Source organism: Macadamia integrifolia, unplaced genomic scaffold (assembly GCF_013358625.1).
Source record: "Macadamia integrifolia cultivar HAES 741 unplaced genomic scaffold, SCU_Mint_v3 scaffold1089, whole genome shotgun sequence".
Classification (NCBI taxonomy): domain Eukaryota; kingdom Viridiplantae; phylum Streptophyta; class Magnoliopsida; order Proteales; family Proteaceae; genus Macadamia; species Macadamia integrifolia.
The window spans coordinates 129,145-153,665 of NW_024868081.1; the positions used below are offsets into that span (position 1 = coordinate 129,145).

Below are 24,521 nucleotides of genomic sequence, written 5' to 3' on the forward strand. Positions count from 1 at the left end.
GTGAAGATTTGCATCCATGGTAAATTCTCATAGATTAATAATATCTACCTAATAAGTAATAATAAAATCCTATATATTCAACAACTTTGTTTACTTTATAAATTCAAATTTGTCTTTTGCCATATATGCAAACTTTACTGTCCAAATCATTTCCCTGATGATTAATATGTAAATATGATTTTTGATGATTAATATGTAAACATGATTTTTCGATATGTGTGGCCAAGTCTCCCATATGTTCAGTGCCTGAAAATAGTTATGTTGATTTTTTTCTTATCTCATCCTATTTTGAGAGAGAGAGAGAGAGAGAGAGAGAGAGAGAGAGAATTGAGATTTCCCAACAAAATCGAAGGAGGAGTTCGCTTATATTGGATTTTTATTATTTATTTATTTATTTATATAAAAAAATATTAGACAAGTTAAGCAACCACATCCGTCATCTCTCCACCCTAAAAACTAGGAATCAGTTACAATATAAAAAACTAATAGATGGTTTAGATTAATCTAAACTTAAATGGACGACTAATATTAAAAGAAAGTGAAAATAAGATTGCAATACGTACGTCCTGCTACAACTCGCCCCACAAAAAAAAAGCCATTTTTGTCAAGTAGTTACCAAACCGTTTTTATGTTTTGATAAAAAATAATTTTCATTAATGATTTTATTAAATAGATAAAAATAAAAAAGGAAAATGATACTAAAGAGAGCTTTAGGCGTATGGGCCAACTTTATACATTTTCACCAACAAAAAACCGATCATAATACATCAAACTTTTCTTTCCAAAAGGAATAGAACTTGTCATCTACATTGATTAAGACATCAAAAGAACTTAGCGAAATCTGATTCGGTTTGAAAATGGATAATTCGATCAATTTCGATTCAAACCAATAGTTTCACTTTCAGCCTTTAAATTAAAACTGAATCAAATCGAGAAAAGATTTCAGACTTTAAATCCAAATCAGAACAAAGATTTGTTTCGATTCAACTTGATTTAGTTTGAAATGGTTGATTTCAATTTTAGGTTTCGATTTCAATTCTAAATTGACACCCTTAGAGGGTGGGGGCCAATGAGAGCATATACAAAGGCATCAACATAAATGAGAATTTTTATTTCAAAGGAAATGGGCTGTAATATCATATGCAATGTATCTCGATGCATGGGTTATCATGCAGTTTTCTTTTTTGCATACACTGTATTTTGAAAACGACTTACTATTCAAGTGGAAGTGTTTTCTATGAAGAAATGTGGCTCTTGAGTATGTGAGGGAACTAATAGAAGCGCAAACAATAATAGAATTATCATTTCAATTTTATAACGGTGGATTAATCATTTGGCTCCATATAGTATTATCATTTCAATTTTATAAGGGTGGACTAATCATTTGGCTCCATATATCTAGGGTGCAGAAACCATACTCCCCCCCCCCCAACAACCGTGGCAAAAAAAAAAAAAAAAATCATCACAGAAATCATTTTTCCATTATTTGATCATTAAAAATGTTTTCCACTTAAAAATATAATACAGATGGTTATAGTCTTTTCATAACCATCTTTGATTACACTGAATTTTTTATTTTTTATTATTATTATTTTTTTAATCTTCATCCACTTGTGGCGCTATGGGACCATGGGAAGCTTTCATTCTCACCTATAATTTCAAGTATCTGTATTGAATTGCCTGTATCGGATTTGATGTAGGTGGAAATCGATCATCTATCCTTGATCAATTTGGATAAGTTATTCGTAGAGTTTTAGGGATAAAATAATAAAAAATTATAAATTAAGAAAAACTATTCTACGTATACCAATTCAATTCAATCTGGATTGTATCGACAGATACCGATACCGATACCGTCCGCTAAATCCATGAATCGCACCTCCGTATCCAAGCTCCGACGCCGTTCGCCATTCATCATTCATCATCTTGACCTATTAAAAAAAAAAAAAAAAAAAAAAAAGAAAACTCCGTCACCCATCAAATCATTCAAATCAAAATCCAAAACTTTCCTACTCCGTTCGTTTTCTCAATTGAAAGGGACACCCACTCTTTTTCTCCTTTGCCCCCAGCCTCTCTCTCCTACGATTGCCTGAAGACTCTTGGCAAAACGTGCTCGAAAATTGCCGGTTTGTTTTAGCCGGAAAACTAGGTTTCCGGCGATTGATTGGAGATGATTTCTCCTGAAAACCATAACTGGCTCTATGATTATGGCGTTATTGACGATGTTCCTGTATCAGGCGGCGAATTTCAGGCTCCGGTAACCGGTTTTCACTGGCCTCCTTCACAGGGCTTGAACGGTTCATCTACTGTCAGGTTTGTTGGTCTGCTCTCAAAATCTTTCATTCTATTTATTGAATGAACAGAGAAATCTGCACTGGATCATCTACTAACTATCCGTTTTCTATCCCATGGTTTCAATTTACAAAAACCCTGGTGTTTGAATAAACAGAGAAATGTTCGGCTTTAGTAGAATTGCATATAAATTTCTTATTTGGGTGTCCTTTTTCCTATTCTTTTGGTAATTGGTATTTTTTCTTTTGATGATTAATCTATGTAATGTGTGGTAAAGAATTCTTTTGAGGAATCACGTTGAATGGTTGTGTTCTTTTAAATATTGATAGGTGCTTGAATCTGAACCAGGACAGTTGAGATTGTAGATAAGGATTTATGGTTTTCTTCCACGAGCAGGACAGAAAGCCCAGTGATTAAAATTAAGGTTCAGTAGAATCATCAGTATGAATCGTTTTTTAAATTGAATTTCGTGGGCCTGGGGTACATGTTCTTTGTGCATGTAAATTAGATGATGAATAGTCGTACTTGGTTCTTTTTGATTAGTCATACTTTACCATGGGTGGTAGTTGGTTGAATTTTCCAATCTTTTTGTGTATTCCTTGCCGCATCCAATAGGTAAGAAATAGTTGCAGTTGGTGTTTGCTTCCGCTGTGTTTGTTAGCCAAGAGAAGAAAAGAAAAAAAGAATCTAGAAAAGAGAAGAAAAGAAAGAAAATAAATGAAATGGTAAGAAAATAAAAAAGCATGTATGTTTGGCTACCATTAGAAGAAAAGAAAAGAAAAGTTTTGCATTTTCTTATGTTTTTTTGTGTTTTTGGCAAGAGTTCGATTTTTGGTAGCAAAAGAAAACATCACCACTCCCAAGGTGAATTTTGAAATTCAAAAAAGAATCTTCTCTTGATTCAGGACATGCCAAGCACAAACGGAATTTCTTTAACAAAGAAAAAAAGTACAATTTTTGTATTTTTTTTTTCTTTTCTTGGCTACCAAACACAGCCTTAGACATACTTTACTAGGAGTCTAGGAGTGAAAAAAGGTGCTTCAACAACCCTCAAACACTTACCAAAGTACATTTAGATATCCCACCCTGAAGAATAATAGATATGAATCTCATTGGAGTGCAAAACCTATTTCTTCCTATCCATCCTGCTACTTCTATATTTACAAATCCTTAATCCATCTCTTAACACTGCATATTTTAAAGAATCATTGATCTGTCAATGTGCTAATGGCAGCTCTTGTCCACCCCCTGTTCTTAGCATGTCATCATCTATTTGGAAGAATCCATGTTTATTCATTTTTCTTGCGTGAAGCAACTAGTGCTTGCTTCTAGGGACTTGTCTGCTGTTAATTGATGATCAGATAGCATTATAAACTTCCCTTGGTCCAACACTACCAACATCAGTTTTTGGTTAGACAACATCCCCAATTTGACTTCTTGAAGCCTTAATTTTAAATATGTCATCACTGATGTGGTAGTGCCTAAAGATGGTCCACATAATACTCTATTTTTGTGATTCTCTATTTCTTTTAAGAATATTCATGCTTATTTTGTATTTTCCCTACTAACTAGACCTTTCCCAATCTTTTTGTGAAATCTAAGGGATTTTGGTTTACTTCGTGTACTTATTTTTTTTTTGAAATGTGAAGGCAATTGTAGCAGCCTTTTGTAATTAGGTTGTGTGTCGTTGTGATGCTTCCATGTAGTATCCAACTTGGCCACTGTCTTTCATTAAGGAAACCAAATGCATGTATGAGTTACTTTTCATTGTTTTACGTGATACAGGAAATTCAAACCCTAGATTTGACCTGATTGGGGACTTGAATTCTTAAATTACATTGCAGGTGTGGTAGTACTCTTGTTAAAAGAAACGTAGATCTATTTTTAATATTTTGTAATATAAGGTTGGTCTGAATCACATGATTCATAATATTAATTGTAAGATCTATTCAAATGATGATCTAGAATATTTTAAGAAGCATGTTTTCATGTTATCCTGTTCTCATCCCATGAGTAAAAGATTTCCAGAGTCTAGAAGCTTCGATCGTTTAATTTTAACTAAAGGGTGATGTGTAGTTTTTAGTGTTGATGAGTTTTGGCCTGCTGTTCCAGAATGTTTCATCCAAAGATGTGATTTGATACGTCAAACTATGTATCTTGTGGGTGATTGAGAGATAAGAATCAGAAAGGCTAGGAATATTACCTGCAACTGGAACTTCTTGAGATATACATATAATGTGTTTGATCAAACACCAAGAAATACGAAAAATAAACAGATAATAGATCTGCACGACACAGAGATTTAACGAGGTTCACACACCAGGGTGGTGTGCTACGTCCTCGGGCGAAGAAGAAGATATTTCACTATGTAGAAGAGAGATTACACCCAAGCAGTGGCGAGAAAACTCGCCTTGAAACCCTAGCTCGATAAACCCCCAAAATACAATGACTTTCTCAATAAGACAACAGTACATTATATACTCCAAGTCGTGGGTCGACCCATCGGGTTGCGATCGATCCGGTCGAACCATGCCCCCGTACCCCCATACGAGATCAGTGATGGGCTCCAGGCTTGGGCCGATCTACTTCTGTCACAGATCTCAGAAAACTTTCCATTTGGGCCACTTCCAAAATATGTCGGATCGGGTCAATCTTCAAAACGGGTCAAGAAAACGAAAGAAACTTAACAAATCTCCACCTTGGATTGAATTCTCCTCTAACAAACAAACAAATAGCTAATATCTTCATCTTTTCCAATAGCCCTCTAAAGGGCTAAACTCATGGTAAACACCAAGTAAGTTCCAGCAATGCTCGAACTTACCAACACACAAAGGCTTAGTCAACATATCAGCTGGGTTGTCTTCAGTACCAATCTTCAACACTTGAATATTATCTTGAGCAATTATCTCTTTGGAAATGATACCGAACATCAATGTGCTTTGTCATCTCATGATACATCGAATCTTTAGTAAAGTGAATAGCACTCTGGCTATCATAATGGATAACAGTCACCCCATGATTCATGCTAAGTTCTCCCAACAAACCTCTAAGCCAAATAGCTTCTTTAATTGCCTCAGTCACTGCCATATACTCTGTTTCAGTAGTAGATAATGCAACTGTAGCCTGTAAAGTAGCTTTCCAACTAATCGTACTTCCTCCAAGAGTAAATACATAACCTGTGAGTGACCTCCTCTTATCAAGATCACCTGCATAATCTGAATCAATATAACCAGATAAACTATCACTATTCCTCCCAAACTCCAAACAAACACCATAGGTCCCTTTTAAGTACCTAAGTATCCGCTTCACTGCTTCCCAATGAGCTTTAGCTGGACGTGACAAATATCTGCTCACCACCTGACAGCTTGTGAAATGTTGGGACGAGTGCAAACCATAGCATATATAACGGAGCCAACTGCACTAGAGTATGGAAGACGTGACACGTACTCCACCTCTTCATCTGTCTTAGGTGATAGAGTAGCTGAAAGTCTAAATTGAGATGCAAGAGGAGTACTTACAAGTTTAGCATCTTTCATGCCAAAATGAGCCAATACTTTCTTAGTTTACTTCTGTTGAGATAGCCACAACTTCCCTGCTTTTCTAACACCCTTTTGATTTCCATACCAAGGATCTTCCTTACTGCCCCCAAATCTTTCATCTCAAATTCAGAACTTAATTGTTCCTTCAACCTGTTGACCTCATTCCTGTCTCTTGCTGCAATCAACATATCATCAACATAAAACAACAAATATATGAACGGCCCATTAGAGAGCTTTCTGAAATAAACACAATAGTCATATTGACACCTGCTGTATCCAAAACTAGCCATAACTGAATCAAACCTTTTATACCACTGTCTAAGAGACTATTTCAAACCATATAAGGACTTCTTCAACAAGCATACATGGTCCTCCTTACTTTCTATAACGAACACTTCAAGTTGATGCATATAAATCTGTTCTTCTAGTTCGCCATGCAAGAATGTTGTGTTCACATCAAGTTGATTTTTATGAAGAGATTCCATCTCCTCATTCATGGTAATCAACCATTTTTAGAATCAATTGAAGTAATAGCTTCAGAATATGTTGTAGGCTCACTATTTTCAATCGTATCTGCAACAGACAATGTATAAGAAACAAATTCAGTATGCCCATACTTTTGTGGTTGCCTAATATTTCTCGTTGGTTTATCTTTGGTGATGTATTGCACTTCTTCTTGATTCTCTTGAGCACATCTCCTTCAGTAAAAGTAGGCAACTGAACTGAAGTAGGTAGTGCTTTGTTTGAAGATGAACCACCAATTTCAAACTCCACCTTCTCTCTAGATTTTTCTTGACCTTCATCACAATGAATATGAGCTTTTTTCTTGGGATGCAACATAGCAGATTCATCAAAGGTAACATCTCTGCTAATAAGAAATTTTGGAGACTTTGGATCAGGACACCACAACCTGTATCCTTTCACTCCAGATCCATACCCAAGAAAAATGCATTTCTTAGCCCTAAGTTCTAACTTCCCTTCATTCACATGTGCATAAGCAGGACATCCAAATACTTTTAAATGAGTAGTCTGCAGGTTTGCCTGACCAAACTTCCTCTAGAGTCTTGCACTCAATAGCTGTGCAAGGAGATCGATTCACCAACAAGGTTGCTGTGTTAACTGCTTATGCCCAGAACTCCTTGCCCAATCCTGCATTTGATAACATACACCTTGCCTTTTTTAGCAAGGTTTTATTCATACGCTCTGCCGCTCCATTCTGCTAGGGTGTTTTAACAACTGTATGGCGTCTTGCAATATCTTCATTTTTGCAGAACTCAATAAAGTCACCTCATAGAACTCTTGGCCATTATCGGTTCTCAACCTTTTAATTTGTTTTCCTGTTTGCTTCTCAAGCAAATTCTTCCACTGTTTGAAAGTGACAAATACTTCATTTTTGTGCTTTAAGAAATAGACCCAAACTTTCCTACAGAAATCATCAATGAAAGTAAGCAAGTACCTTGCACCAGCTCCCTTGGTCCTGTGAATAGCAGTACTGAAATTGACTCTCTTCTGCTTCCCAAACACACAATGCTCACAGAACTCCATTGTTCCTGTATTCTGACCACACAACAAGCCCCCTTTTACTTAATGATGCCATCCCTCTTTCACTCATATGGCCTAACCTCATGTGCCATAAATTTGTGACATCTGAGTCAGACATAGATGATGAAGTTGCTACAGACCCAATGACTGTAGTACCCTGTAACACATTTAAACTGCCAACCTTGATTCCTTTCATCAACAAGAGAACACCCTTGCTGATCTTCATGATTCCATCTTCAGCTGTATACTTGCACCCATTTGAATCAAGAGTGTCTAAACTGATGAGATTGTTCTTCAAATCAAGAATATGTCTAACATTAGACAAGGTTCTGACAATGCCATCATACATCTTGATATTGATCGTTCCCATTCCAACAGTCTTACAAGAAGCATTATTTCCCATCAACACAACTTCACCTCGAACTGATTCGTATGTGGAGAGCCATTCACGATTCGGACACATATGGTAGGAACAACCAGAGTCAAGAATCCATTCATCTTGTGGTCTGACTCTGTCATCAGTCACCAAAAGCATATCAGACTCACTTTCATCTTCAACAATACTAGCTTTTGCAGAATCATATTTTTTCTGTTGATTTTGAGCACCACCACCTGCTTTCTGCTTATTTAAAAGCTTATAGCATTCAGATTTAATATACCATTTTTCTTACAGTAATTGCAGGTCAAATTCTTTTCTTTAGATTTTGATCTAGTCTTCTTTTTGTCACCATCTGGACCCTTTTCATTTGTTCTCCCTCTAGCTACCAAACCAATACCATCAGATTTATTGATAGACGTCAACTCATCATCAATCTTATGCTTACTTTGTAGATTCGTTTTGACATACTCAATAGAGATTGTCTCTCTACCATAAATCATAGTATCCTTAAAATGCTTATAAGATGGAGGCAGATAACATACCAATAATAGGGCCAAATCTTCATCGTCTATTTTAACATATATCATTTTTAAATCAATAACAATAGAATTAAACTTAGATATGTGGGATTTAATAGAAATACCTTCACCCATATGAAGGGTATATAGTTGTTGCTTCAATCTCAACTTATTGGCGAGGGATTTGGTGAGATAGAGATTTTCTAATTTCACCCATAACTTTGCAGCCGTTTTCTCTGAGAGAACTTCCTGTAGAACATCATTCGAAAAACACAACTGAATAGCTGAAAGGGTTTTATCATCCAAATCGTTCCAATCATTATCGGACATAGTTGTAGGTTTCTTCGCCTTCCCAAATAGGGTTTTCTTCAAACCCTGCTGTGTAAGAGCAACCATCATTCGAACTTGCCATAGACTAAAACTGATGTTGCCATCGAACCTATTAATATCGTATTTCGTTGAAGCCATGGATCGAAGTAACCCAAAGCTCTGAGATCAGTTTGTTAGATCAAACATCAAGAAATACGAAAAATAAAGAGACAATAGATCCGTACGACAAGAGATTTAACGAGGTTCACACACTGAGGTGGTGTGCTACGTTCTCGGGCGACGAAGAAGATGTTTCACTATACAGAAGAGAGATTAGACCCAAGTTGAATGGTCTATTTCTCAAGGATAACAAGTCTATTAAATCTTATATTGATCTAATGGTCAGATTTGAAGATATGGGATACTCTCAAATATACCAAGTCACCAAATGAGAGACCAGTTTTAGTAACTAACAGAAAATATGCAAGTAGCAACCAAGAAATAGAAATTCAAACTCAAAATAGAAACATTGTTCAGATTTAGAAACTAAGGTGGACAGAAAATAGCTAATAATCTCAGTCATTAGAAACTTTTAGAAAATAGGTATCAATGTAGAGGTACGCTTGTAACAAAACTCATATCAGGGCTGCAAAATGGATCTAGAACCAGTGGAAGATCAATAACAACAAGATTGCATATAGGGACAAACCAGTGTTAACAAAAAAAAAAAAAAATTCTCATAACACTTTTTTTTTAAACATCTGGGAAAAAAGGAAAGAAAAAGAAAGGGATATGACTAAATGCTTCACCACTTGGCCTACGGGAATGGCATCACCACGATACAAAACCTATTGAATCACCACAATAGCGTCTGACTGGAATCACCACAAAGAGTTGTTACAACTTCACCTCTGCTATCTGTCTAGATTCATCACTGAACCAAAGAAAAGCGAACTTTATTTCTCAACCATCTCTTCTGTTACAACAGTACATTGTTTAAATAAAAAACCTAAAGACGGAAAATAGCAACCAACTAGAACCTTCCCTATGTGGACAGCACTACTCAAAAGGGAAAACAATAAAAGTAGCAACTCTTAGCTATTAATTTAGAAACTAAGTAACTATTACAATAATAGAAGATAGTAACTACTAGGAAACACAATTTCTAGAAGATCTCACCTAAGCCTTAAATAGGCCAAAAACCATACACAGGACTGCCGGAGCCTGGCTTGAACCAGGTCCAGAACCAGAACCGTGGGAAGTGTTTGGACCCAGGTTCTGGCCTAGGACCTAGGAAATGAAGACAATAGACCAAACTCAGGTCCTAAGCCAGAACCTGGGTCCAGACACTTCCCATTGCTCTGGTTCTTGTCTTGGTTCAAGCTACGGTTAGGTGGGCCTGTGTATGGTTTGATTTGGCCTATGTAGGTATACACCTTCTGGATTGATTACATTTCAAATCTTATATTTAAATTCACCCATACCGACCACAATTTATTGGACTTTTCCCGTTGAATTATTTGCTGTCCATCTAGTTGGTCACCTATTTGAGCGATATGGAAGGCTGATATGGCTATTTCTACAATTGGATAGAACTCTGTGGGTTGGCCATTTCTTGATTTTTCATAGTCAAACTTGTCCAGTACCCATCAGAATCTAATTCTAAATATTGACCTATGGTTCTGCTGCTTGGTGGTCTGCTTTTAAGTTGAAACTCAACTGACCATTTGAATTTTGGGTGGTGTGGACATGTCTGCAAACTTTTGGGGACGACTGAGCTGCCATGCATCAGATGGAGAGAATGGCTTGCAAAAATACCTTCCTACTTCATGTAGTTTCTATTAATCCATTGGAAACAAATCTGACAAATGTTTTTGTCTGTAGCCTGGTTAATTTTTTTTTTTTTTTTTTGGGTGAATAATAAATGCATTAAAAGAAGGTTGAGGGAGAATATAGCTCCAAAGGGGAAATTACAAACCCATTAAGGGTAACAAAAGCCCATAAAAGACTACATCCAAGGCCCACATGGGCTGAAAGACTCAAAACATGTCACTAACATGCCCATTAAAACTGAAAGTCCACATGGGCTATAGGCAAAAAAAGGAAGCCCATTACAAGCAAGGGCAACCAAGTCAATTCCAGTTAGGGTTCCACAAACCCTAACAAACTATCTCATCTTTGCATCTCTTCAGCCACCAAGAGAGCACCACCGTCAAGAGGGAAGCCACGGTGGCAGGGCGCTGGCCTTGCAAAGGACCACGGCCAAGCGAGTAGTTGGCCTAGCGGAAGTGACAGCCACGATGGAGGGCACGGGCCTTGCAAAGGGCGATGGCGAAGCGGTTGCCGGCCGAGCATACATGGCAGCCTAACAGGCTTCTGGTCATGCAGCTGGCAACAAATCGGCGTTAGCTAAGCAAACTAAACACTTCAGGCGGTGGTTATGTGGGGCTGGTTAGCGACCAAGCGACGACGGTGCAAGACTGCGTCTGAGGAAAGAGCAGGCGAATGGGACTGGAGGTGTCGAGGTCGCTGGCTAAGCAGGAAACCAAACGAGCTTAGACAGGCCTATCGGGTATGGTGACCTATGGGATGGCGGCCAAGTCGCAACTCTAATTGACGATGCTTAGACCAAGGATGAAGAAGCAGAGAAAGGGAGGTGAGGAGGAAGAAGAGAGAGGGAGAGAGTGACAGAATGAAGAAGAAGAGAGAGAGAGTAGGAGAGGTGAGGGAGAGGATGAGAGAGGAAAAAGGGAAGGTGAGAGGCAGGGATGAGGCCAGGCTGCTCTAGATCAGTGGCTGCTGAAGATCCTTTGCTTAGGGTTCAGAAGGAAAGCGAGGAAAAGGGGGGTTGGTTCTACACTCTTATAGCATGGTTTAAATTTCTCATACTGTGAGATCAGTTACATAATGTTATTTATTTTCCCTACATTTATTTCTGGGTGCATCTTGTTGTAACCAAAGTGGTAAACTGAGAAAAAACTTCTTTTAATTGCCTTTGTCTTATTCCCAAAAGTTCTATAATCCAGGGGTAAAAAGGGTTTTTAGAATAATTAGATAGTAACTTACCATTATGTCATTCTCAAGAGCTGTCATTGGTTTACTTTCCGAGTACACACGTGAAATGATTCTATTTTACCCTCATTGTAAGAAGAAGTGTGTTTTATTAAGGGTAAAGCTGTTTGTAACCAACCCGTTACAATAATGTATTGTAACCGGACTTTTTTGTCCAACCCACATTGCTTACCAACTGTTTGAGGTAGGACTCTTTTTGTATTTTCCCCTCCTCCTCCTTCTCTTCTTCTTCTTTGGCTCCGTTCTCCCTCCCTCTGCCTTCCACCTCTCCATAATGCGGATCTGGGATTCGATTACCCGAGTCAGATGGCTTAGGGCCCTTCCAAGTGCGAGACGATTCAAACCACAAGCACTAATAGCAAAATAGTAAATACCTTGTAGTTTTAAAACAGAGTGGCAGCATTGTAATTATATGAAAATTTAGAAGGGAGTGGCAGACTTGTAATGAGATTGAACTTAAAGGCATAAGCAATGGGTACCATATGCTAGTAGAAAGGGTGATTCAGGAATTAGGAATAAAATTAGGACAAGAGAGAATAATAGGTAAAGGAAGGGGTAATATGGTCAAACTAGAGATTAGATGCTCTAAACAAAACCTACGAGTCAGTCTTCTTCTTCCTTAGACAGTCTGCAATGGTGGAAAGACCAGCAGCTTGTGAAGGAGAGATCTCTTTCAACTCTTCTTTGTTAGGATTGAAATTTCAGGTGAAGGTTCTTCTCAAAGGGGCCTCTTGATTCTAGTCAACAATTGGTCCAAAGATCAAGCATGTGAGCAGCGAGAATCTCTGATAGTAAGACCTGGCAGTAGATTGGGTTTCAGACTTGTTGCAGGTCTTGTTTTTCACCACAGGATTAAGGACTCAAAGGGTTTGAGTCTCCTATAGGTAGAGAACCCTCAATCAAAGTCTCAGTCCAAGCAGTTCAAGAGTGAGGGAGATCGATCCACTTGTTTGGTGCTGCAACTATTGCCCAGGGTCAGCCAGCAAGAGAGAGAATGATAAGAAGGAGAAGAAGAACAGAGGAAGAAGAAGGGAAATCACACAAAACTAGAGTCACGTAGGCTCTCAAAAATTATTCCACTCAAACTTCAAACTCTAAATCCCCATTGCTCCGTCGATTACATGTCTAATATAAAGGAAAATCAAAACAATTAGTAGAAACTACTCTAAAATTAGAAACTAGCTAATTCCAAAAGAAACTACGTCTAAAACAAAAAAGAATCTACTATACTAAGATTGCTTCCCTAATTATCAACTACCAACCATTGCCAAACCAGAATATTGGTTTGGGTTGGTTGTCTTGGCTTAGGCCTTCATAGTGGGTCAGTTTGGTCCAGCCAAGCCAAGGCATCAGCATCACTCCGGCTCTAGCTCTCTCTTCTCCTTCCTCTCTCCCCTCCACTTAAGGCCTCCTGCCCTCCCGCCCCTCTTCTCTTGCAACTTACCACATGAATATACTTACATACATGAACCAGACCTTGAAGTCCATCTCACGTACTTGTAGGCATTGATATGGTTTTAGTGTGTATAAACACCTTCCTTTCAGTTTGGTTTTCCATGATGGATTATTTCTATTCTGTTTCATTAATATTGAGAATCACGGTTACCATGACAACAAACTTCGAAGTTCAAACACACTTAAAATCTGAACGTGGCTATCAGCCCTTTTGTACATCTGGCATGATTTGTGTATTGAATCAATGACCCATAAATCAAGGCTAGCAACAAGCATGTTTAGAAAGTGATTCTGTCATTTGTAATAACCAAAACCTTTCCCTCATGAAATCCGAAACATTTACTGGTCACTATGTAGACTCATGGCTTGATTCCATTTTTCAAAAGATCGACAATTGGGCTGGTTAAGCAATCTGGATGGTTAACCTCTGCTGAGTCTGATTGGAATCAATTGGCTCTATTGTTGGCTGGGAAATTCTAGTAATTGATGGTCATGGTCGGAAGCCAAAGAAACTTGGGTTCCCAACGACTTTGATGAAGTGGTGATGCTGAAATTATCCAGAAACTCATGGTAACATCAATTGATTTGAAGCAGCTTGACTGTGACCTTTTCAATTGACAACCCTTTAGTTGTACAAACCTTTTCAGAAGACTAATGAACTGGTCAATAGATTTCCTGTCTTGCGCTGTTGTCTCTACCGGTGTGACCTGTTCTTCAGAGTTCCAATTCCTCCGTTTCCTTGGCTGCTGAATCTTAATGGTATTGGGACTTCTGCTTGCATTCTAGTTCCTTGAATCCCCACACCCTCAACCTCTTTACATTGGGTTTGTTGCAGTTTTTCAAGTACCCCAAACAACCGCAATTTTGAGGTGAGCTACGTCCCCCTCGATGCGAAGATTAGGATCCCCACTATACTTAACTTTTCTCCAATTCTAGCTGAAAATTTAGCAGAGAAAGGACACCTTCCCTCATTCTGTTGTTCTCCAGGTTCATCTCACGCAGAGACTCCAGAAACCCTGAACTCGTCTGTCATTGTTCCTTCAAGCTTGTTGAGGTGATAAATGTTTCTTAGGAATACCCCCCATGGTTTTCCCCTCTGTCTCCGGCTTTCTCTCACCTCTCCCCTCCGGCTTCATCTCTCTCTCTCTCTCTCTCTCTCTCTCTCTCTCCCCTCTCGGCTGCTGTTGCATCTCTAACCCCCTCCTCTGCACACACACACACACACACACACACACACACACACACACTTTCCTGTTGTGAAATCACATAATTACACCTTTTATTCTAGATTCCACGTCAGTATATGGGGGTAAAAATGTCCAGACTCCAGTTACAAAATCTATTTGTAAGATGCTTGGTTAAAAACATACGCACCACACCCCTTTACTAGAAGGGTAAAAATGTAAGATTACAACTTATTTTTCACCAACTTAGGTTACAACTGATTTTTCCTTTATTTATTTTGTATATAAAACATGGAAAAATTTGTCCAGAAACCATTAATGTTTCATTGTGGATGACAGATGACAAACTAAGTGCTACCTGTTCATGTGTTATATTTCTAATACTTTTTATCTGTATAGTCATTATTTAATTATATTTTGATGGCTAATCTATCTTTTACAGTGTGGAAATTGATGGTTTCTTGGGGGAGGATTCAGATGCCTTGAAGGAAATGGGCTCCCGAAAAAGGTACATTCCTGTATATTTTGTTAGACTGATGGTGCATAGCCTGATTCAATTACAATGATGTCTTGTTGCCATGGGTGACGAGTCCCAAGGATTAAAATATTGGTATTGGTCGCTGTATCGGTCGGTTAAATTTAAGATACGTATTGGAGGGTATCGTATTGTATTAGAGATACGCTAAGATATGCTAAAGATCAAGGATTAAAGTATTGGTATTGGTCGGCTAAATTTAAGATACGTATCGGAGGGTATCGTATCGGTATCGGAGATACTTTGAACTTGTTTTTGCCAAGAATTTATTTTGTATGTTGTTTCCAACTGATTGAGTTTTACAACTGTGTGGCACTTCAGCAAGTTAGGTTTCTTTTGCGTCTCTCTGTGACATATACGAACACTAGTGTACCCCTTGTCTGTTATACTCTTTAACTTATAAGAGATTTCTGTTGCAGGGTGAGGTCGGAATCATGCTGTGCTCCTGGGTCCAAAGCATGTAGGGAGAAAATGCGGAGAGATAGGCTGAATGACAGGTATGCCCCCCCCCCCCCCCCTTTCTCTCTCTCTTCTGCCCCTTTTCTCTTCTTATACCAATGCTGCATTCAACCCACCCATCATCCTTTTATTTTATTTCTATTTGAATACGTTGAGGGTTAGGTAGTCCCAAGCCTCTCAAAATCTGGGTTGAGTGGGCTGTAATTCCCCAACTAGCCATGACCTTCTTGTCACCTAACTTCTAGTGAGTGGGTGCCAATGGAGACCCATTTTTCAGATTGACCAGTGAGCACAACCTCATTTAGTGGGTTGAGTTCCATATCATGGATCTGATAATAGGATTGGGTGAGGTTATAATGTGCTGATACCTGATTAGTGATTGGTTCTATTGATGAGCACCTGATTCGTTTAGGAATGTATGAATATATTATGAAGTTTCAAGGTTAAATTGGTCTGTTTCTTTAGCTTTAGTAGTGATCTTTTACCTCTTTATTTTAGTTGTCAATTATAAAAGGGAAATAGGCTGAGCATGCTGCCATGGTGCCCTGCATGTGTCATGTCATCCTCTCTCCTCCTTTGGAAAAGACCCCATTGCCCTTCTGTGTCCAGCTGGACCAGCCTTGTGATTGGTGCATGCCGCCAGCTTTCTGTGGCATGCCCAACCCTCTCATTATAAAAATTCAAGTTCCTGGTGGTTTTAAAATGTAGATTTTGAGTGTATAAGATGAATTCCTTATTTGCTACCTCATATTTTGGTCAGTCTGCTCTGCTACTAGGACACAGACCTAACAAGACTGAAATCTAATTGTAATTGGTCGTGGAATAGATATAGCCAATCCTGAATATTTGACATCCCTATGATCAAGGCCCAGTCCCTTTTTCCTTTTGGTGCCCTGTTCCCTCTCCCACCCAGGAAAAAGAAGATGAGCACCATAACCCACCTGACTATTGCTGAAGAATTCCATTTCTTTGGGTTTGGGCTGGGCAGTCCCAACCTGATCCAATCCATCGCAACCTCTCTCTCTCTCTCACACAGTAACTTTGGTGTGACTGCAAGGTTCCTGGATTTGGGTTCTATCCTTGAGCCTGGAAGACCACCAAAAATGGACAAGGCAGCTATTTTGAGTGATGCTGTTCGCATGGTGACTCAGTTGCGCAATGAAGCCCAGAAACTGAAGGAGTCAAATGAAAGCCTGCAGGAGAAAATTAAAGAGTTGAAAGTGAGCCCACAACTTCTTGCATTCTCTGCACGTTTTGTATTATTGCTCATTTGATTGTACACTTAATTTCCCTTCCATCCTGCCCATAATTTTCTTGTTGCTTGCCTGGATGGTGCTGATGTTTGTTTAGGAAGTGAGTAACATTAGGTTGTTTCGTGTGCTTTTTATTGAATTATCATTCTTTGTAGGCTGAGAAGAATGAGCTTCGTGATGAGAAGCAGCGGCTAAAGTCCGAGAAGGAGAAGCTGGAGCAACAAGTTAAAGCAATGAATGCTCAACCAGGGTTCCTGCCTCACCCTTCTCCCATCCCGGCTGCATTTGTTCCCCAAGGCCCTACTGCCAACAAGCTGATGCCTTTCGTTGGTTACCCTGGAGTTGCAATGTGGCAGTTCATGCCACCAGCTGCTGTTGACACCTCACAAGATCATGTTCTCCGTCCACCAGTTGCTTAATAGATTTCAATGATTGATCTTCATTTAGTTCCTTTCACTCCATGTTGACTATGTTATATTTCTTGGAGTCAGAAAAGCTGGATTAATTGGGTGTGGGTTTCCAGGGGAAATTCCCCTCTGATTGATGCTTGAGAGCTTGTAAATGTCAATAAGCAAATCTGGTAATTTAGTATTGGTCTCTAGCTGTTTGTACCTCCGCCCCATGCCTGTGTTGATACATGCACTTGGGTTCTTAATCCTTAGTTGCTCCCTGTGAATATAATTCGTAGGACTGTTGTCTTGCCGTAACAAGATATTCATTCCGGGAGTTATTATTTCGAGTTCTGATTCTCGGACTCTGAGTCGAGAATCAGAATTGCGTTTGGACGATTCAAATTCAGAATTCCACTCAGAGTTCAGAATTGAAATTCCGGCTGGTTCTCAAATTCTGGACATTTTTCTAAAGGCAGATGCTAGAATTCCAGAATCAAATTCTGGACTGGATTCTGCGTTGAAGTGGTTGAAGTGGTTGAGTTCATGTTCAAACTCGAAGTGTAAAATGGTAGACTTGTGTTCTAGCACAAAATAGTTCACAAAAGGGAGCTTAGTTTGGCCAAAGTGCCAAACCAAACCATGATCTTCCTCTCCGTGTGGTAACAATCGGATTCCTTATGTCGACGGCTCATGGCCAAGTCCGGTAAGTTCAGCAACTCTCTCTCATGTGGAGCTATTCTTTACTACTACATAAGAATGTTGTGCATAAGCCGGAGGAGCCTTAGAGGTTTAGGGTCAGATACATTATTGGTAATCTGAAACATAAAAAGAGATGAGATAAAATAAAATTTCTATCTTCTGGCATGGCTGAAGGAGAGCCAGAGAGGGTACAGCACAAGAATGATATATAAGAAAAAGGAACTAACAAGAATTTCTACAACAGGAAGACACCTCAAGACATGTTGCAGAAGCTTAAAATGTCTACAGCAACATCATTCCAAGACATATTCCGACGATAAGCAGCTTTGACAGTAAGTGGCCTCTGTTAGCTGATGAGGTAGTAGTCGGAGTTGACGGTGTAGGAAAAGCAGTTCCAGTGGGCACCGCCCCGGGAGATTCAGGAGAGGGAAGGGTGGGTGACAACACATTAGGATCAGATCCAAGTGGTGCCGTTGAGGGGGGAATGTATGGAGCCAAAGTTTCTATGCTGGGCGATGGAGGAGTGGCAATTGCTGGCATTGGAGGGGTGGCAATATTTGGCAAGGTGGATGGAGAAGTTGCTATAGTGGGTGATGGAGCTGTGGCAGCAGATGTAGCCAGAGTGTTAACTTGGAGCTTCATTCCTTGGGTACAGTGTCCTGGGGCTCCACAAGTGAAGTATCTCTTGCCTGGAGTGGTTAATGTGATCACAGTGTTGCCGTCACTGTAAGACTGGAGTGCATTGGTTGCCTGGCAGGAATCATAGTCTGCCTTTGTAACCTCAAGCAAATTGTGAGGCTGCGAGTATTGGAAAACTGCAAGCATTGAAGCCCAAGAGCTTAATCAAATTCAGGGCAGATTAGACATTGGAGTACTATATCTAATAGACTAATAGTGGATGAAGTCAAATTGGGAAACTAGCTCTGTTTCTGAACATCTTTCCTTGCTAATGTGATACTTGGAAGTAAAATAAGAAAGCACAACATAAACAGGAGAAGTTAGCTTACTCAGATTGTCTCCGACATGGAACGATTGAGCAGCCACCCACGACTGTACGTTGGAGGTTAGATCCCACCCATTGGTACCTCCCACTGTGTAATTTGCTCCCACGGCAAACTCAACCAGCATGGCTATCACAGCCAGGTTCAGAAATGCTCTAAACATGGCCATTTTCTTATGAAAACAAGGGAGAGGTGTCCAAGCAGACACAGGTTCAATGGGTTTGATTTGAATGCTTGATGAGGGGATCATTCATATATATAGCCATAAAAAAGAAAGCTTTTCAAGGTTAGAGATGAGATTAGTTTATGATTTAAAATTTAAAAATGTGTTTCAGGTAAGCTATTAACTTAAATCTTGTCTTTTTTTGGGTTTTGCCCTTTAATTTAAGTTATTTGAGTAGTTAAATATAAAGAAGATAAATAAGTCAAAGTAGCAAATGCAGAGTAGTTTGCTCCAGTAGTCCAACCTCTTCTCCTCTCTTCTTTTCTTGACTTTCCTGATCTCGATGATACCCTAGTTCTTTTGCCAACCCAGATGAGTATGTGCTTCTTGTGTGCTTTGTTTCTTTGTTAGCTTATCTAATACTCACTGATAATGATATATACAGATAGAAAAGCTAGCTGGGTTGATGACCCATCTAGTCAAGGTTGGTTTAATTCAGAACCTGTATAGAAAACTGAACTGTTGTTGGAGCTGGATGACTAGCTGGTTCGACCGGATTAGCCAGACAAAGTGGGCCGAACCATCTCAGGAAAAGCATCTGTGTTGCATCACTTAGTCAACCTGGATTTCTTGGAGAAAAGCATGCTTAGACATCTGCAATGATGGCTCAAACAAAATTCATATTTCAATAAATGACTTCCTATTGCATGTTTATGGTTAATAGTTCTCAACCAATAATTATGAGACCAGAAATGGGTTCAGTTGGGGGGGGGGTTTGGAATGGGTTTTCACATTCTTGTTTTTTTAGACTACTTTTATGTTTCTCCAATATATATTCTGGAGTTTCCTGGATTGCTATTTTCATATCATGTGAGGGAGCAGAAGACAGAGTAGAGAGGCTTTTTGGTTGAGACTATAATTGAGAGAGTTCACCTAATCCTAACGTTTCTCTTCTGGAATGCAATAAAGTGGATTCCTCACCTTTAGAGCTTCTGCATGTCTTGGATTGAGTTTTTGAATTTCTTTATTGTTCCACAAGGCCTGGGCTTACCAACCACCCCCATACTCCCATAAACAAATTTTATAATTCTTCCAGATCTTTTGAGTATTGGTCCTGGGCATGGCTATAGGTATCAGTATACGGCCACCGCCTGTACGGATGCTGATATGTTATGATATGGATCGGATCGTATTGACCCATATTTCTACTCAATATCAATACATATTGGTGGATACATCAATCCACCAAAATATGATATTGATACTTAGAACCATAGTCCTGATTGGAGGCATTAGTCACAACACTCAAATCCTTGTGAGTGACAGTGAAGATCTAATGGCATGTATCTCAGCTGTTGAATCCTCATTGTCGCTTACTGCTACCTTGCAAAGAATTTTTATGAATACAATTGTGCATCCATATCTCCAAACCTTAAAACCTTCTTTGTGAGAAAATTAGTACTTTATCATTGTCATTTATGGTATCTACATGAAAGGAAGAGGAACAGTTAGGTCTGAGTTGTTGTTAGTTGATTAAAAGCTCCCTTATCTAATCTATCCACTCCAACCTCCTCACAACTCTTTATACTTCTACCAAACCAAGAAATAGGAACAGCTGGGGCCCACAATTCACCCATAATTTGTTTATTTTGAAGTCATGTAGTTTCACTCCCTCTCTCATCTATATAGGTTGAAATGTCCATCACTCTTTGACATTCTTATGGTGCCACACTGCCACTTGGCTTTGTTTGGTAGAGAGGGAGACTAGATTTACCTACCTATGTTGCAAGTGTACTGGCGATTTTTTGAAGAGGAAAAGGTTGGTAACTGATAAGTTGTCCATATGGTAGGTACCATCGCTAGGTGATGTTTTCTTGAAAAGTCAACGTGAGTCATGTAATAGATAACCCAAAGCCTATGTCATTGGTCAAATTGGAGTAATAAAAAGGTTAGTTTAAAGGGAGAAGTTTCATAAAATTACAAAGTGCATGTCAAGGAATTTTGCGGGTTTTGAATAATTTTTTGCATTTTTGAAACTTTTTTAGGGTAAATATGTCATTTTGAATGGCACTTACCTTTCCTCCTTTTGGGTTGGACCTGGACCAATTATATGTATGTGGGCTGAGAGTGGAACTTGGAGCAACAGTAAGGTTGCTTTGTTGTGACCAAATGATCCCAAGTTCAAGTCAGGATAGATTTTTGTTTTTGATACTCAAGGTGTCCGAATCCTTGACCGGACTAGTCCCTGGGGTTACTGTGATACAATTTACATAGGACTGGGTCAGTCCAAGATGAAAACTCTCATGCAGTGACCCCAAGAAATTAGGTACAAAGGCCAAAGTTTGATCACGAGACCTCGCTTCTTGAGGCAGAGTACTGTATCCCCTCCAAGCCAACTGCACTATCAGGATACAGTGTCTTTGTAAAGCGGGGTAAAATTATGTAAATTATGATACCCCAGACTTCGCAACAGTAGAAACTTCATGCTATGAGTATACGTACCCTTATTTATATTATATGGATATGGACTCCATCATATGGACTCACTCATAATTTTTGATGTGGCAAGTGGTGATGGATAAAAGATGTGACTTTGCTCATGTAAGGACCCACATAAACTCTTTTTTGAAATTTACATAAATCCAATAATCTAATATTGAATAGCGACCTAGAATGTGACACCAATATTTACATTGAGGTTGGGCTTGGGGTGGAGGTAAATCCTTTTATTGACCTCTCAATCCAAGCATAAATATGTCATCCAAATATGAGTTTTCTCAGTGGAGGTCTAAAGCTGTGCACGTTAGATGGAAAATTAAGTTTGGACTTCAGTGGTAACTTCAATTCCAACGAAAATTACAAATCTTTTAAACTTGAGATGGCCAAAAGCTTGATAAATGGCTAATGAGGGAGCAGCTTCCAATTCAATGGTTGTTGTAACCAAAGGAGATGTCCATATGGCATATTTTAGGAGCACCATCAAAAGTTACTAGTGGTGGTGGTTGTTATTTGGGTGGGGTAAAAAATAAAATAAAATAAAATAAAAAAGCTTATGAAAATTCATTGGTAAAATAAAAAATTATTTGCAAGAGATTGAAGATTGAAAGTAAAAAAGATAATCCCAGTACATGGGAAATTATATGATAGGGTGTTAATTGGTCTTTCCTACTCTAAAAACTCACATTGTTATTGACCCGTTTAAGTAATCGATCCTCATAGGCTAGGCATGATCTTATTTATAAATAGTTAGTTGGGTATTGATCTTTAATCGGGCTAAACAAGCATTAAAGGCATTAAACAGACTAATGAGACATTTCATCACCATATGGGCTTAAAAGGGCTATAAATGTGTTGGGTTGAGTAAATGAGTCAAAGACAGGCTTTAAGCATGTCGGACTTTTAATTGATCGGCTTTGATTGGGGGCTCGTCAGGTAGTACCTTTGCATCGGGAATGAGTTGAACGACTAAATGTTAGTTGAACCGGGCCTGTTTCGATTTTTCCCAATCATTTGAATTATACGTCATTTCATTTCACTTTACCTCTAATAAAAAATAAAGGCAGCTACACCTAAACCTGTGTGGAATCCTAATGGCTCAAAAGAAGCTATTTCCATTAAGAGATAGTTTCCTGGTATGTTCAGTGAAACTTGAAACCCCAAGGGGATAGTGGAGTTGGCAAGGGACCTTCGCCTTAGGAAGTGTGTGATTTTGAGTTCAGCTTCTCTTATCTTCTTGGGGTCATTCACATGGGGGTGTTTAGTGCTTCTCACTACTTTTGGTGAAAGTTGAATGGTTTTCATTCAACCTCAGTATGACCCTTTCCATGTGGTTGTGAGGTTAGTATGGGCCCGTGGGACTAGTCAGGCTGGAGGCCTGGATACTCGTCGCTAGAAAAACAAATTGGAATTTGACGTGTTCCACGAAAATAAGAATGATAAAATAAAGAGAGAACCTCTTCATGATAGAGATTTGAATCTTTTGATTAGTGTGAGGAAAAGTGAATTTAAACCTGTAATGTAAGAATTTTTCATATTTTTACCGAAGAAGAAAAATTCAAATGTATTAAAAAAGTTAGAAATATCAATGTTTGAGTTAAAACTTGAGATCTGAGTTAGTTTGATCATCACCATCTACGTAGTAGTAGCAGTAGTAATAGTACCATGTTGATGTTGGGCCCGAGTCACAAATGGGTATAAACAAACATGTATAGACATAAAAAAACAGAGAGGGGTTGCACTCCAAGGTCATGAAATTGGACTACTATAAGAAGCTATAATTGTACTCTAATGAATTGCTCTAGATTTCTTCTAGATTCTATCCTTCTTTAGCTCCCTTAATCCCATGGAGAAGACTCCTACAATTAACATCAATGGTTTTTTTTCCTTTTATCATAAAATTAGCATAAAATAAGACACATTTTTCAAAGTTGATAATACAATTAGTTTATCTAGAAACATTTCTAATTGTATCAATCACACCCACACATATAAGGATTAGTGAGATTAAGACTGATAAATCAAAGGTATGAACTGAAGAATCATGTGGTAGTTCTCTCTCTCAAAGAAAAGATGAGTCCGATCCATGGCTATGGAAAGAGAAGCCATGAAGGTTGGTTATTACGGAGGTTTGAGGCAGAAACCCACTACACAAGGAGTCTCACAAAGAAAAGATTCACTTTTCAAGTTGTATTTAATTCAAGAGTTTGATAATTGCATACATGGGCGATAGTTCAGTGGTTTGGCACTGCTCTCTTAAGAGCCTAGGGATTAAGCAGTGGATTAACTCCCATTGTAAGTGCACTGATGCTATCATGCATCATTAGTCCTCCCTACTCCCTACCCCTTGGGCCCTAGTGGGCACCCACTTCCCCTCCGGCCCACCACCTCCAGCCCACCATAGTGGTGGGTCCAACTTGACAAAAAAAAAAAAAATCCTTTTTCATCAGTCCTCATATTAATGCTACAAATTAATGCAGTTAGATCAAAAGGATGATTTTACAGCTGATCTATTATTAATTCATAGATTTCATATTCATACACCCAGAACTACACGGAGTCCGGATCTAGTCCTCGTATGAGAACCTAAGTTCCGATTCTCATATAACTAAGAGGTGGACGTGTGTTACCCACTTATTATCTTTCCTAATTTTTTGACCGATTATCTATCTCTTCCTATTTTCTCTCATATTTTATTTTCCACACTCCCTCTCTCTCCTCACGGTTTATCAATTTTTTTTTCATTTTAATTATAATTTAACATTCATTTATTATTAATCCTACAAAATGGCCTTATTTTAATCCTACAAAATGGCCTTATTTTAATCCTACAAAATAGCCAATATTAACCCAAAATTAATAAAAATTAATAGTTACTTTTTACCCACCTCCTTATCTTCTTCTTCTTCTTCTTCTTCTTCTTTTTTTTTTTTTTTTTTTTTAATGTTCATTCTCTCTCTCTCTCTCTCTAACTCTCAATTTTCATTAACAACTTTATTTTAAAATTCACTTAAAACCGATTTTTACCACAATAATACAGAACAACCAGATAAAAAAAATTGAAAAAGAAGTAATTTTCCTACTTTTATTCATTTTCCTCTTTTTATTTTGAAGTCCAATCTCTTTTTTCTTTTTGTTTTAATTGTAATCTTGTTTCGGTTGACAACAATCCAACACCATTAAAGACTAAAAAAATAATAAATGTTAGTATAATTATCTCCACATGATCTATA

The 24,521-nt window shown here is 38.5% G+C and overlaps 2 protein-coding genes across 2 annotated transcripts; one reads left to right on the plus strand and one right to left on the minus strand.

Moving 5' to 3' along the window:
• Positions 1 to 1,965: 1,965 nt before the first annotated feature.
• On the plus strand, positions 1,966 to 17,138 carry LOC122062678 (transcription factor ILR3-like). The gene is made up of 5 exons (XM_042626316.1): positions 1,966 to 2,313; positions 14,733 to 14,798; positions 15,245 to 15,322; positions 16,342 to 16,504; positions 16,693 to 17,138. The coding sequence occupies exons 1-5, from the start codon at positions 2,171 to 2,173 to the stop codon at positions 16,954 to 16,956; spliced, it is 714 nt and encodes a 237-aa protein (XP_042482250.1). The 5' UTR covers positions 1,966 to 2,170; the 3' UTR covers positions 16,957 to 17,138.
• A 598-nt stretch (positions 17,139 to 17,736) lies between these two features.
• Positions 17,737 to 18,866, minus strand: LOC122062687 (uclacyanin 1-like). The gene is made up of 2 exons (XM_042626328.1): positions 18,636 to 18,866; positions 17,737 to 18,443 (listed from the first exon to the last, which is right to left on the minus strand). The coding sequence occupies exons 1-2, from the start codon at positions 18,796 to 18,798 to the stop codon at positions 17,911 to 17,913; spliced, it is 696 nt and encodes a 231-aa protein (XP_042482262.1). The 5' UTR covers positions 18,799 to 18,866; the 3' UTR covers positions 17,737 to 17,910.
• Positions 18,867 to 24,521: the final 5,655 nt, after the last annotated feature.

What these genes read in the sequence shown, in the direction of transcription:
- LOC122062687 (XM_042626328.1), bottom strand. Translation starts at nt 18,798, where the DNA reads ATGGCCATGTTTAGAGCATTTCTGAACCTGGCTGTGATAGCCATGCTG. An exon ending in CCATGTCGGAGACAATCTGA is followed by an intron (nt 18,444 to 18,635) that starts GTAAGCTAACTT and finishes CAATGCTTGCAG; the next exon opens with TTTTCCAATACTCGCAGCCT.
- LOC122062678 (XM_042626316.1), top strand. Translation starts at nt 2,171, where the DNA reads ATGATTTCTCCTGAAAACCATAACTGGCTCTATGATTATGGCGTTATT. An exon ending in AACGGTTCATCTACTGTCAG is followed by an intron (nt 2,314 to 14,732) that starts GTTTGTTGGTCT and finishes TATCTTTTACAG; the next exon opens with TGTGGAAATTGATGGTTTCT. An exon ending in GAAATGGGCTCCCGAAAAAG is followed by an intron (nt 14,799 to 15,244) that starts GTACATTCCTGT and finishes TTTCTGTTGCAG; the next exon opens with GGTGAGGTCGGAATCATGCT.